This window comes from Dasypus novemcinctus, chromosome 1 (assembly GCF_030445035.2).
Source record: "Dasypus novemcinctus isolate mDasNov1 chromosome 1, mDasNov1.1.hap2, whole genome shotgun sequence".
NCBI classification, from domain to species: domain Eukaryota; kingdom Metazoa; phylum Chordata; class Mammalia; order Cingulata; family Dasypodidae; genus Dasypus; species Dasypus novemcinctus.
Window position 1 is genome coordinate 183,361,033 of NC_080673.1, and position 15,085 is coordinate 183,376,117.

The 15,085-nt window shown below is 34.6% G+C and overlaps 1 protein-coding gene across 2 annotated transcripts in view; it reads right to left on the reverse strand.

Moving 5' to 3' along the window:
- The window catches only part of ZCCHC4 (zinc finger CCHC-type containing 4), a 57,505-nt gene that overhangs the window by 16,228 nt on the left and 26,192 nt on the right, over positions 1 to 15,085 (reverse strand). For both annotated transcript variants that reach the window (XM_004461807.3, XM_071217152.1), the window contains exons 6-8: positions 12,113 to 12,185; positions 8,181 to 8,331; positions 6,467 to 6,567 (exon numbers count right to left, since the gene is read on the reverse strand). In XM_004461807.3, the coding sequence (XP_004461864.2) occupies positions 6,467 to 6,567; positions 8,181 to 8,331; positions 12,113 to 12,185 (325 nt within the window). The remainder of the gene's footprint in view (positions 1 to 6,466; positions 6,568 to 8,180; positions 8,332 to 12,112; positions 12,186 to 15,085) is intronic.

Consider the following 15,085-nt stretch of genomic DNA (forward strand, 5'->3'; position numbering starts at 1 on the left):
ATGTAATATAATAGCAGATGGAAGAGAGGGGGGAAAAAAAAAGAACAATTTCTTTACGGTTACCCAAGGAGTCAGAGAATGTATGTGTCAGGAAGGTGGCTGATTGCTTGATTTTGCATAACCTAATTGAGATTATTATTATTTTTAAATGCGGGTTTGTTGTGCTAATTAACCATAAACATATGGTATGTAAAATGCATGCTGCTAGGGTAAATTAATGTACCTCTAACATGCATCCATATTTCATAGCTTCATCCACACAAATAAACCTCCTATGGAAGTGCTGTAAAGCAAACACAATTTTGCAAATTGCATATCACTGGTAGTTGAGCTGATACACCATTTTCTTGTCATTATCCCTGACATTTCACTCACAATGATGATGAGAGGCATTTTCAAATAGAAAATTTCTCCCATGGAACTGATTAATGTGATGAAGTACTGTATAGAAATGAGGCAAAGCACAAAATCTCTGCAATTCCTAACTTTTAATTTTATCTATACGCAAATTTCTTTGGTAGCATCAGACTGAAACTACTTATATGGTGATGAAGACATTCAAGTCAACAAACATTTATTATGCACCTAATGTGTTCCACACATCATGCCACAAAACAGAGATTAAATAAGACAGACTACTTCCATTTTGTAACTCAATAAGGATTGTGTTACATTTAATATTTAATTTCCATATACTCTAAAGGTCCCAAGTATACTCTTTAATGTCATCAACCAATTTCCACCACACCAATTAGTTCTTAGAGTCCTATTCCCCACATCCCAAGTAACTTCTTATTTAAAATTACTATATATACACATAAATAATTACTATAGAAATTATTCTATATAAAATTGCCCTTTTCACTTCAAACCCATTGAATGTTTCATGTATATTATAAATTGAGTTTTAAGAATTTAAGTTGTTATCTTGTAATTTGCAACAATTTCTCAGACATACCTACTAAAATATCTTCACTTCCTAATGTGAAACTAGCCCTGAAAGACAGAGAGCTTCCTATATAAGCTGATTTTTTTAAAAAAAGAAATAGCTAAAATAAAAGCAATAGCTCTACTGTTAACAATTCAAGCAAGTGTCCCATATTAAGTAGAAATAAGAAATCAGAGACTGTTCAATACAGAAGATATATGACATTATCTAGTTCAGATATGGTTATGAATGACACACTCCCTGCCCCTGGCCCCGTGCAGACATCACTAATTAGTCATGTTACTCTTTGCCACTGAGACTGGTATTCTCAAAAAATTCTCCAGAAAGTCACTCTCAATTTATCAGGCTTAGCACTAAAAGTGAAACTTATCTGCCATCCCTGCTCTGGTTCAATCACTATATTTTATCCGTAAGACAACAGAGATCTGGAAAGATAAAGTGACTTCCCCACAAGATTAAATAGCCTCCAAAAGGCAGGACAAGGACTCACACTTCTTCTGACTTTAAATCAGAATTTCTTTTCATTATCACATCCTTCCTCCCTAATCTACCCTTAATAAAACTCTTGGCTTTCTAAGTCTTTGATGGGTATTTTGTTCTGTATTCATTAACCGCTTTATCACTGAAATGTCTACATAATTTATATTTTATGAAGATTTGCAGCATTTCCTTCCTCCTCTTACCTGAAAAGTATTTGAAATAAAAGACTTCGTGAATTTGTTTTTATACTGCATTGTGGTTTGGGGACTTATTATCATCTTAGACAATGTCAGAAGAAGGCCTAATCAAGGACTATGGGAAAAGATCAGTGAAAGAGGAAACTTTCAAATTTTTTATTTGTCCCTCTCAATCAGAATCAGAGTGAGTATCATCAATCTAAAATCCTCAAAATCTGAGGAATGAACAAAGAAGGGGGAATGCAACTGTGGATAAAGTAGACATTATTATTCTAGCAATGGAAGATCTTGTAAAATTGATGTAAAGGCAGTGGTCACCAGAGGTTCTGAGGGGAGGGAGAGGGAAGAATTGGTGTAACATGGGGCATTTTGGGACACTCGAATTGTTCTGAGTGATACTACAGTGACGGATACAGGCCATTGTACATTTTGTCAGAGCCTATAAAAAATGTGCAGTGCAAAGTGTAAATTATAATGTAAACTAGTGTCCATGGTTAGTGGCAATGCTTCAATACGTGTTCATTAATTGTAACAAATGTGCCACACTAATGAAAGATGTTGTTAATGGGTTGAGGTGGGGGTGTATGGGAATCCCCCTATATTTTTGATGTATAGTTTATGGAATCTAAAGCTTCTTTAAAAATAAAATAAAAATAAAATTTTAAAAAATGATTTGATGAATAAGGGGGGGGGAAGTATCACAAATAAGGTTAAAGGAAGAAAAGGAAGAAAATATAAGGCTCAGAAAGGGTTAATAATAATAATTCCAGAGAATTTTTTTTGAAATTTTTAAAAATAGAAGATAAAGACTCTTTGGAGACCAAGCCCCAACAGAAGCTTTGAACACCCAGCAAGAACTAGCAGAAACACAGTTGAAGGATGGCAGTAACAGGGCAAGTTTGAGTATACTACTGAAGTGAAGTTGGTATCAAAGCAAACAAGACTGTTACAGATTTAGAATATTAAATTTAAGCCCCATTCTGTAACTACAAAGAAAATATCAGAGAATATGTAAGCTCATAGAGGCAGAAATTAGAGTACAGGTTACTTGAGAAGGGGGGCAGGGGGAAGGGGAGTTAATGTCTAATAGGTTTAGAGTTTCTGTTTGGAGAGATGGAAAAGTTTTAGTAATAGAAGTAGTAAAGTTACTGCAACATTGTGAATGTGATTAATCCCACTGAATGGTATGTGTAGGAGTGTTGAGATGGGAAAGTTTATGTTAAAAATAAAGAAAGAAAGAAACTGAAGATCAATGATAGTTAAATTAAATACATGATACTGGATGGGGTCTAGTAAAGGAGGACAAAAGGCTCGAAGGGACATTATTGGGACAGAGGAAATATTTGGAATACAGAATACAGGCTTTATATCAAAGCAAAATTTCTTGAACTTGGTAACTACACTTATGTCATGGTTACAGTGAATATCCTTGTTCTTAGGAAATAAATGATAGCATTAAGTGTTCAAGGAGCATGATGTATGCAACCCACACTCAAATTTCAGAAACTGAATTAATACACAAGTGGACTTGGCTCAACTGATAGAGTGTCCGCCTACCATATGGAGGGTCCAGGGATCAATATCCAAGGCCTCTTGACCCATGTGGCGAGCTGGCCCACATGCAGTGTTGCCTCGTGCAAGGAGTGCCATGCCACACAGGTACACCCCTGCATAGGGATGCTCCACATGCAAGGAGTGCGCCCTCCAAGGAGAGACACCCCACGTGAAAAAAGCACAGCCCACCAAGGACTGGCGCCACACACACAGAGAGCTGATACAACAAAAAGAGACGCAGTTTCCTGTTACCACATGACAATGCAAGAGGACCAGAAGAACACACAGTGAATGGACAGAGAGAAGACAACATGGGAGAAGGGGAGAGAAGTAAATTTTTAAATCTTAAAAAAAAAAAAAAGAAACTGAATTAATAGAGAGATGGATTGAAGGGAGGAAGGGAGGGAGGGAGAGAAGGAAGGAGGGAGGTAGGATGGAAGGGAAGGAGGGAGGGCAAACATAGCAAAATGTTAAAATTACTGCATCTGGTTAGTAGAGGAGTTGGAAGTATGTTGTAGTTCACTGTATGGGGTTTATATTATTTTTGTAACTATCTAGTAAGTTTAAAGTATTTCAAAATGAAGTAAAAAAAAGAAATAGGAAAATCATCAAAAGGGAGGTATAATGTTTCAAATGGGGTGAAATTAGTTTCTCCAACATTAGCAGATCATGGGCAAGACTGTTTTTACCTTTAGTAAGAATCATGAAAGACATGTATTTCTTTTGATTTATAGATTTTACCTCATTTTTCTTTTCAAAGGTTGACTTTCTCTTTATTGAAATGACAGCTTTTCACCCTGTCAGATACATATGACCTAATGGGAACATTTTTTCACCACTACACTGCATTGTATAATTATTTTCAATAAGCTTAGAACTTGGAACTGTTTATCAGAAATAAAACTCCAACATTTCCAAAAAGGTCTTTCTCAGTAACACAGGCTGCCTAAACAAATAGTTACTTCACATTAACCTTTTTCATCCATTTTATTCTGCATCTACCTTCTTTCGCTTTGGCACCATTTTAAACTTCTGCCCAGAATGAAAACTCTTCTTCTCTGAATGTTGAAATGTTGATGCAGTAATTCTCTGAGGGACCTTGTCTTATGCGGTTTAAATGTCTCAGATATTGTACAAAGAAAGGATCTGAGGAAGAGTTTTACCCCCACCTTGAAACTATCTGAATGGTAATAAATAATGCTGTTAGCAACATCCTCTACTCCCCACTTGCTATAGATTAGGAACTGAGCTAGGCCTTTTCATAAACTATCTCATATAATACTCAAAATCTTATAAGGTAGATATTATTACTATGCTCATTTAGCAGATAAGGTCTTCAGAGATGTTACCTAGAAAGTGATAGAACCAAGACTGTAACACAGATCCTTTTCTTTTTTTTCTTTCTTGAGGTACTGGGACTGGGGATTGAACCAGGACTTTGTATATGGGAAGCCAGAGCTCAACCACATCACCACATCATCACATCGGCTCTCCTGAGTTGGTTTTTTTCGTTTGTTTGCTCTGTTATTTGTTTTTGTTTTTAGGAGGCACCAGAGACAAACTTGGGACAGCTCATGTGGGAAGCAGGTGCTCAACTGCTTGAGCCACATCCGCTCCCCCCAGATCCTTTTGATGTCAGAGTTCATGCTCTTTTCATACACTTATAGGGCTCCAACTATACGCCAGACATTGTACTAGACAATAATTTACTGTCAAAGGCAGTAAGTACTGCTGGAAACTAAAACCAGTTTACTTAGTTAATATCTTTAGGATATGTCAGCTATCTCTGCTTTGCAAATGTCAATACCAGAAACATTCCTTAGACAAAGAACAGAAAACTAGGTACCCTAAAAAGGAGAGTAAACCAGCTTTGAAAGGAATTAAGATACAGATTTTGCCTGAAGCAGAGCTCAAGAAGTCCAGGCTAGTTGTACCACACACTTTTGGAAAGGAACCTGTAAAATGTGTCAATAGCCATAAAAATGCCCATTAAATTTGACACAGTAATCTCAGCTTTCGAAATCTATTTTAAGGAATTTATCTAAAATATGGGAAAATTATATGTATAAAAAGATGTTTATGGCAGTGTTATTTATAAAACCTTAAAGATGGAAGCAAACTATAAGTTCAAAAAGGGAATGATAATATGGTCTGCTTATGAAATATTAGTTACTAAAAGCATGAAGATTAGATAGTTACATTCGAAAATGTACATTTATATAAGACAAAATTTAAAAAGCAGAATTCAAAATTGTCTAGTTGCTGTTTACGATGGAATCAGAGGTAGGGTTTGTCCCCTCATTTCTGATAAAATCATTTCTTTCAGAAAACCAAAACAATTTTCATAATGGCAGTTGCCTTCAAGATTAGAAATACTGGAAACAGGTATTCTCTTGGAAAAACTAGTGAAGACACTTGGAGTTCTAGGTTAAAAACCTTTCATCAGAGGCTGGCTCTTATTCAGGACACTGAGATGGAAGAATGTCATTTGAGACAGAGGAAGCAGTAACCACTTGGTTACCATGTGAAAAGATAGTGACAATGGGTTAACATCAAAGCCCCAGGGAATGAATATAGGAAAACCGACATTAAAGCAGGAGAACCTGAGTGGCAGGATGGAGCTGCCACAGATGGGAATGGCACCTATTCCCTTCTAAGGCATGGGGAAAATAACCATTAGCAGGAATGTGAAGATCTACTCACTTCAGTAAATAGCATTCTGAATCAGCATACTTACAATCAGACCTCAGCATCTCTGCCTTCTCTGATACCCCAAGACCTTGTAAGATCTTGTACACACCCCTCTTTAGGGTTCCTGACATCTTCTGAGTGGTAAAATAAAGCATACAGTGCATTCTATCAACTAGAAAAAAAAATGATTTACTTCTTTACAACCTCTGAACAGAGAAAACTGATTCCTGGGGTGCTAAGAAATTTTCTGATGATTATAAAAGATTAGACAGTTGGTCTTAATAAAACCTATCTCCCTTCAGAATCACCTGGGAAGCATGGAAAAATACTTTTTCCAGGGGTTTTACCCCCCAATTTTGATTCAATAGGTTTATTTTGGTACCCAAGAATCTATACTTTTAACAAGCACCCTGGATATCGTGGCATTCAGGAACTACTGGCCTAAGCTATACATGGTATAATTTTAGTGTTCAATATAGCATATAACATTTTAGCTTACAAAAAATGATGGAACAGGTTTATTAGAATATTATTTAAGCAGAATAGCCATCCCCGCTGCCCAACCATACCAGATGACATAATATTTTTACTCTACCTGGTAATCCAGCATGCAGAAGCTTGGAAAAAACTGACAAATTCGGGATTCAAAAAAATAGGGGAAAATCCAGAAAATGGGTAGTTCTTTGTGACTGTCATCTAATGGATCACAAAAAAGGAGAAAAAAAATCAGAAACCAGTATTAAAGAAAAAATTAGGCAGCTATAACTGAAAAACTTCTGCTATCAGAAGTGCATTTGTCCAATAAACTTAAAGTGCAATTGTCCAATAAACTTAAAACTCATAAAAAAAAAATAGAGAATGCTCGCTAGAGTGCCATTTACAACTTGACCTTTCCCAAAGATCAACAGGAATGTTTTTTATATCTAAACACAGGTACGAAGAGTATATAAAAGCTATGTATATCTCTCTCTCACTATAGTCTAGGAAACGACAAAGACACTAACAAAAAAAGAAAATGAAAAATAGAAGAAAAAAGAAAAAGAATAAAAAGAAAAACAAACAAACAAACAAAAATACATTTGTACCACTTTGAAGCCCTTGAAGGTATCTGTGATACAGTGGAAGGAAGCCTGGACCAGGGAGCAGAAGGCCCTAGGTCTGAATCTTAGCTCTGCCACACCTCACTATTTCAGTTTACAGGAGCAAATCAATCTTCTGAATTGTGAAAGATTCTTAAAAACAATATTCTCTAAATAAACTTTTGTGAGACACAGAGAATGGTACTATCATCTACAGAGCACCTAGTTTAGGCCAAGCACTATGCTAGGTTTCTATATATTGTTTCCTTACAATTACCCAGATTTGATATTAATAACCCCTTTTTACAGATGGGGGAATGAAGCTGCACTACACTAATTAAGTAGCAGATTCAAGTCACGCAGTTAATAAATGGCAGAGCCAGATTTCAAGCTCACAAAGCTCTTTATTGCTTCCCAAATAACACTGATTTTATCTACTCCGGTAAGTGGATAAGAACTATAAATAAAAGAAATACCTAAGGATATGAATCATATTTTAGACTCTGTTTGCATTCTGTCCTCAAAGCACACATGTAGCACAATTAATGGAGAAGCCTGATAACACAATTTCTGACATCTTTTCACAATTCCTGACTATCAATTTGCAAATTAGCAATTATATCTAAAAAGTGATTGCATTGACTAGATAATTATGTAAAATACTTTGAAGTCCTAAACACTTCAAATGGAATAATAAGGCGGGTCATGAAGCCACCTTCAGGTGACCCCTTCAGGATCAGGTATCTATTTGTCACTGATAACACTATTAGGCTACTGTAGTCTGCTCTTCACACCTAAATCTTGGCAAAGTTTAGAGTTCTTAGCCGGAGATTAGGTGCCTTCTTTGCGCCTTGGGACAGGGAAGGTAAGGTCCATGAGGGCAGAGATTTGTGTCCAATATATTCACTAGTCTATTCCCGAACCTAAACTTGACCCGTAGTAGACACTAGGTAAATATTTATTGAAAGAAGGACAATTCATTGCCTTTCTTCATAGTGTCCTCTATCCCCACCAAAAACAAATATTTTCATTCAAGCCATTTTAAGAAGACATAATGAGGATAATACAAAGTGTATCATGATAATGAAGATTGTCACATGATCAAATAAGTCTGTTAAAAAAAGAACTCAAGAGATGTATACTTAGCAGTGCTCTGATCCACTGGACTCTGCTAATATTTGACAGCAAATAGATATATGTTTATTTTGTAGTAAGTAATCAATTATACACCTTGGCTTTGACCTTCTTTCCACATAGCAATTAACTTCTTGAATGTAGCAGCCAGAGGTTCAACCAAGCCACCAAAAGGAGGATCTGTCACCATAATGGCTCCTTCACCTTTATCTTCCCGTAAAAATGCTCTGCATATGTCAAGGGCAGCCTGGAACAGATAAAAACTCATTTTCAAAATTTCGAATAGAGGGAAGCACTTCATCCTATTTAGAAGAGAACACATTAGATTCAGGGACACTCTCAGTACTGAAAACTTTACCCATCCAGCCACCCCAGAGCCCCTCAGCAACATATTGAAGAGCAGCCTCTCATGCCACTCCTGAAAGATTTTATTTTTGGGTTCCTTGACAAGCAGGTTTTTTAAATTGCAAATTCGAACACCGTCACTATCAGAGGACTACACATGCCAAATGGTTAAATTAAAAAACTAAATTTAGTAACCTAAAAGAGTGATACATTGCCCATAAAGACTATCTAAAACATTCAATTCAATTCAACAAACAGAACCAAGGACTGTGCTAAACACTAGGAACACAAAGATCAATAAGGCACATTTTTTCCCTATCTGGTTTGTCCACTACCATGAGTTCAGTTTAATAACAGACACAAAGTATATCTGTGTTTTATCAGTTAAATGTTCATGTCTTGGAGAATCAGAAAATTGACAAGATATATTTGAACATGCACAGTAAGTAAATAAACTGAAGGTCACAAACTACAAAGCTTATCCAGGCCATGAAACCATTCTATTAACACATTTTACCAATAAGCTGATAAAAGTATTTTATAGTAATTGAGACATTAACATTAACCAACATCTAGGGTATTTACCATTTTTTTGCTTTGGAAGAAGTTGGAGCTAAAAGTCTAACAGTATCTCTGATCTACTGACTTTGTAGTAGTTTTCAGGTACTCATCTATAAAGGTAAATGAACATTTACAGTATACAAAATAGCACAAGATTTTAAAGTTTAATGGCACTTTAAACTTTAATAAACCTATGTGTTTTTTACAATAAAAAAATATATTGTTCTACTAAGTCAATTTAGAAGATACAACTGAAGAGAGGAAAAACTATAACATCCTATTTCTTTTTCCCTAAGAGAGTCTTTATTAACTCCCTATAGGAACTCCTACAGCAGAGAATGTGTGTAAGGAGGTTAATCATATAAGTGCTGCCAGGTAATTCCTTAACCTACCTACATGAACAAGGACTTAAAGCAAAGATGATGATATTGAAAAACATTCAAATTCATTAAAAGTTAAAAGTGGAAAAAAGAAAATAAACAAGTAAACAATGCCTAAACTTCTAACCAAACTTTAAAAACAGCAAAGAATATTTTCCCAAGTATGATGTCATAGTATAATATCCCCTCATGAGCTGCGGGAGGTCATAATGTTGGCCACCTATGGGATACAGATGCCTGCTTTTGCCACCAAGGTCAACACTTCCTTGACTCTTTCCTTTATCTCAGTTACCATGAAAAAAGTTCTTGGTACTTTAAATAGTTATTCTCTATATATATTTTAACCCCTTTATGCTTAAAGCACATGAAAAAAACTGCATAACTGGTAAAGGCATATGCCTTAACTGTGAAAAGCTTGAAATATGTATAGAAGATGGCTATTTTAAAACTATGTTATTTGCTATGAGAAAATCCTGTGCTAAGAACTCCCACTTTTTAATGTAATGGGCTGTAAAGTATTTATGTGGAATGGCAGAGTCTTATATCTTCTAAAGCATCCTGGAATCTAATGGTATCTAGTACACTTAAATACCTAGTGATTGATTAGAAGACAGAAAATCTCTACTGAAAAACTTATTACAGGGAGTAGGGAGAAAAAGGACATACAGTAAAACGATTAAAATACTAGTTTTCTGTGTAACAGTCTCTATAGTTGCAATGCTTGTTAAAAGTTGCTTCTAAAATATAGAGGAAGGAAAGCCTGAGCTGAATGACTGCTTTTTTCTAGGAAAGGTAAAAATCAGTCTTAGAAGCTTATTCTATTAATAAGTCATTCAATTAACTTATTCTATAAACTTATAAAGTTATTCCATAAACTTTCTATAATAAGTTACATAGATTTCCTAGAAAAATATACATGCTACCTTTTTGGAACATATAAAATTGCCAGCCAACTGTTTCGAATTGAAATACAATTTCACCCTTCTTATGTCTTTATTGTTCAAAATAAAAAGTAAAATGATGGTATGGTTTTAAAAAAAATTTCACTAGTTCACTAAGCAGCATTTGGTAGTAAAACAAATTTGGTTTGCTATGATAGTACTAGCTCTGGCTCACCCCGGACCCTAAGGCCCCACACTTCCAATTGACCCTACTGGTAACTTGACATCAATACCCACCAGCCCCACAAACTCAACATTTCCAAACTTAACTTCCAAAATTCCCTTCCCCCTGTTTTAGGAAGAAAATATGAATCCAGGCTGTAGCAGCAAGTCATCTTTGGCTTCTCCTCCAGTATACCTGAATACCACATCTTGTTTGTTCCTGTGAAATGCCTACAGAATACATTTTTTTCCTCTTTTTCCCACTGCCACTGTCCTAGATGAGTGCTCCCTCATCATCTCTTCTCAGGTAGCTTCAACTCCCAGTTCTCTTTCACTCTCATCTAATCAGTTCTCAAATCCCAGTGATCATCAACCACACACACCCTTTGGGAAACAGTGAAACATGTCTAATTTTTACTTTTGTTTATTTTGATACTTGGTTCTAATGTTTATCACAGCTGAAAAACATAAATTCCAATGTTAGAATGATTCAAATGGAAAGACTTCATCAGTGGTTATACTTTTAAAATCAGGACAATCATTTTTCAATCCCAACCAGTGATTTAGAGCCTGTTTTCATTTCCAGATTGTTTAGTTTTTAGTCTTACTAATCATGATTTCATTGTCTCATTAGCTAATATCTCAAAGCACAATATATATTTACAGCATGGGTCACAATAAAAAAGACAACATGGGGAGCACATATAGCTTAAGTGGTTGAGTGCCTGCTTCCCACGTATAAGGTCTGGGATTCAATTCCCCAGCACCTCCTAAAAAAAGAAAAAAGAAAAAAGAAAAGATGATATATATCCATATATCCATGTGTATGTTTTAAATAGTGTCCTTAGTAATTTCAAAATATTTTTGGCCAAGTTCCCATCAGGTGTGATTAGTTGGTTGGTTAGTTTTTATTTTGTAATAGGCCTAAAAATGCACTCCAAAATAGGAGAAATACCAGCTCTGCTATGTTGCTCATTTATAGTGACATTATTAGCATCATATTGAAAAAACCTTTTTTAAAGTCACCTGTGTGTTTTTTAAGGATTAGTTTAATATAAACATAAATTTCTTAACTGGGACACAAAATTTATCAGGGACGCAGATACCAAACTGAGAACCACAAAAAATTAATTATTTAATTATAGTAGTAAGTTTACAGAGAACTTTATCTTGTCTGGGAGGCAGGGGAGGCTGGTGTTAGAACAGAAATCTGAAGGAGGAGTTGAAATTAGTAAGGCAAAGGGATGAGTGGAAGTCAGAGGGAGCAGCATGAGCAAGAGCCCTGCAGTAGAAAGGTATCTGACCAGTCCAAGATGAAAACCATGTGCTCTGAGCCCAACAGCAGCAGGGGGAACAGGGGAAAGAGAGACTGGAAAGGTAACAGGGGTCAGAGGACACAGAGCCACCCAGCCCTGGTTAAGAATGTGGGTCATTATCCAAAAATAAGTGAAAAGTCATGAAAGAGGAATAAAATGATCACTTCTAGGTACTCAATGAAGTCAGTGAATGAAAAAAAAAAATCAGTGGTTGAAGGGCCACAATTTGATCTTGTGGGAACTTAGATAAATCACAAAGGAAGTATTCTTGAGTCTGTTATTCTGCAATAAAAGAAGGAAGAGATAATTGTCATAATTCTTACCTTTCCATCAAAGAAATGATGGTTAAACATGTTATAATGGCAAAAGCTATCTTCCATATAAAACTGTGAATACCTGTAAAATAATTGTTTTAATACTGGAGTTACTTGACCAGTCACAGCTTTACATTAAATAAATATAAACCAAATTTTAAAACTAGGAAATCACACCTTTAATAAAACGAATTTCATCATTCTTTAGTTTTTTAAAATAGAGAATCTTTTCAACAATCCCAGGGCATCTTCAACAGAGGATGGATAATGAGCTTAAATTACTTTTTCCAAGTTTCACAAACCCATGGCAAAACTATAGAATATACAAAACACATACATAAAATACATATATAAAATACACATGTACTTATGGACCAAAGATTATACTTAAATAGTCAGGATGCTGGTAGATTATTAAGCAATTTAGGCTTGAGAAGAATTGGCAATTAAAACACCTCTCTCATAGTTATTAATTTTAAGGAAAACACTGAATCAACTTTTCTGCTGAACAGCTTTTGTTTTCTCCTGAAGTTAACAAAAAAGTACTTAATACATAAAAATCTTGTTTATGCAAAGATTTTCTTGTCTAATGTAGATCTGCTTAATAAAATATGCTTGTCAATACAGAAGGAAAAAACACATGCCATTTCATATTTACTGAATTAGTGTTAGGAAAAAAAGGATGTTTATTTACTGATAGAATTATTTTATTCTTCTAACATACTATTTTAAAATGCCATCAATAATGAATGAGAGTACTAGCTTTGGGTATTAACATTTTATAAATTTTTGCTAATCTGCTAGATAAAATTAATATATTATGGTTTAAATTTGCATTTATCTGATTACTTGAAAGACGGAACTTTTTCATTTTCCAATTACATTTGTATAGTTCATATGTTTTGCCTATTATGCATAAGGGTCTTAATATATTTCTTGCTAATTTCTGAGTTCTTCAAATAATATAGAAACCTCTTTGCGTTCTCAATAGGATTTGAACTGTCACAATTTTGTTATGTACAATTCACATATGTACCACAGTATTCTTCTATGGAATTCATAACCTAGTGGAATTACTGAGAAAAAAAAATCAGGGACACATTGTTACTTATAGGATTTCTTAAACAAATCATGACAGCAGCACTTCTTTGCTTCTATTACTCACATTCATCCACTACGATCTATAAATGACTCACCATCACTGGTGAATACTTAGAATAATGGGCAACTCTGGTTAATCCTCTTCCTATTACACTGTGGTTAATACCACAGGCACTTTCATCAGGATGTTCTAGCTTCCAGCTCTGGGGCTTTCATTTATTAGATGTGTAATCTTAGTGAGATATTCAACGTCTCTGAACCTTAGTTTCTTCATCTACAAACTAGGGATAATGATAGCTTCTAACCCTAGGGCTTGGCAAGAATAAATAAAATAATATATGTAAACTGCTTAATATAATGTCAGCTACATGGTATATACTCAAAGGTTAAGTATCAATATTCTTAATATTAGCTATAAAGATGTATCTTATTACTCCTAATATTAGAAATTACATTATATCCAACCAAAATTTTCCCTCTTATAATCTAAATCCATTTCTACTTGTTCTTTATAGATGGAAAAACAGCTGTTCACCATCCAGTACACAGTATCTCTAGGTATCATTTAAGATACTGTAGGAGTGTTATTGGGGGGAGAGTGGTGGGGTGAGGGCGAATGGGGACCTCATTTTTTTTAATGTAATATCTTTTTTAAAAAATGAATAAATTGAGTAGAATTTGAAAAAAAAAACTACATATTTTCCATGTGTAACACATGACACACTTAGATTTTTTTAAAAATAAACATTACCAGAAAATCTAAAAAAAAAAAAAAAAAAAAGAAGATACTGTAGGTAAGCATGTCTGCTGATTTCAAAAACATAAATTTGTACTAAAGAAATAAAGAGTTTGGAAGAATCAGAAAATATATAAACTATATATTTAAATTAATGAACATTCTAGAACCTGTGGGACAATATTAATTACCATTAATAAACAAGTATGTCTTCTAATTAACTAAATTCCAAATAACTGATAAAAGAATATCATTACAAATACACTCACAGGTCAAAGATTATTAGAAAGTTTTCTCCTCTTTTGTATTGCATCATGAGTGTGAGCAAAGGAAAATATAATCCCTTTTTTATTATGTTGCTACTTCCTATTTTTTTATTGCTTCACAAAGATACAACAGTCATTTAAAAATTAAAAACAAATCTTAAATGGCATAAAATTCAACACAATACACCTGTCCAAAACACTCTGCAGAGCCAGAAAGAAAAAGTCAAGATTTCAGTTCCAAGTTTTGTCAAACACAAAGAAGGGAATATAATTATTCATATATTAAATTATGAAAAATCACTCAACATTGCCCTCTTAAAATGAAATTGGCCACAAAGAATTATTCTCGTCATTGGATAAGGCAAACAAAACCAATCAGGAATGCACAAACTTGGAAACTGCTCAAAAGGACCTTCATTTAATTTGGCCATTCATTTTCTTTAAATGAGAATCAGTTACCAAGTGTGAAACATGCTTTACACACAGGAAATGTAATCAAGAACTGAATAAAATTAGTTCATGAGATGAACCTAAGAAATTCTTTTTTTTCTTAATAACTGAATTTGGATGTGGTTTGCCAAATAGAGTTTCACATCTTTCATGCTAAAATTAGAGCATACAGAAATCCATCTTAACAAATGTTAACTTCATAAACTTTACCCCCAGGAAAGAATATTTATAGCATGTTTACATAAAACAGTGGCATAGAGGCAGCTCTCTGCAGCCGTATATAAACCTTCTGTAGGGCCAACAGTAAACCAAAGTCAGAGTGGCAAAAGTAGCTTTTCATTGCCACACTGCACCACACAAGAATTTTTTCCTGAATAACTATCTTTGTGAGAAACAGCCTCGGTCAATCACACACTTCATTATATCACA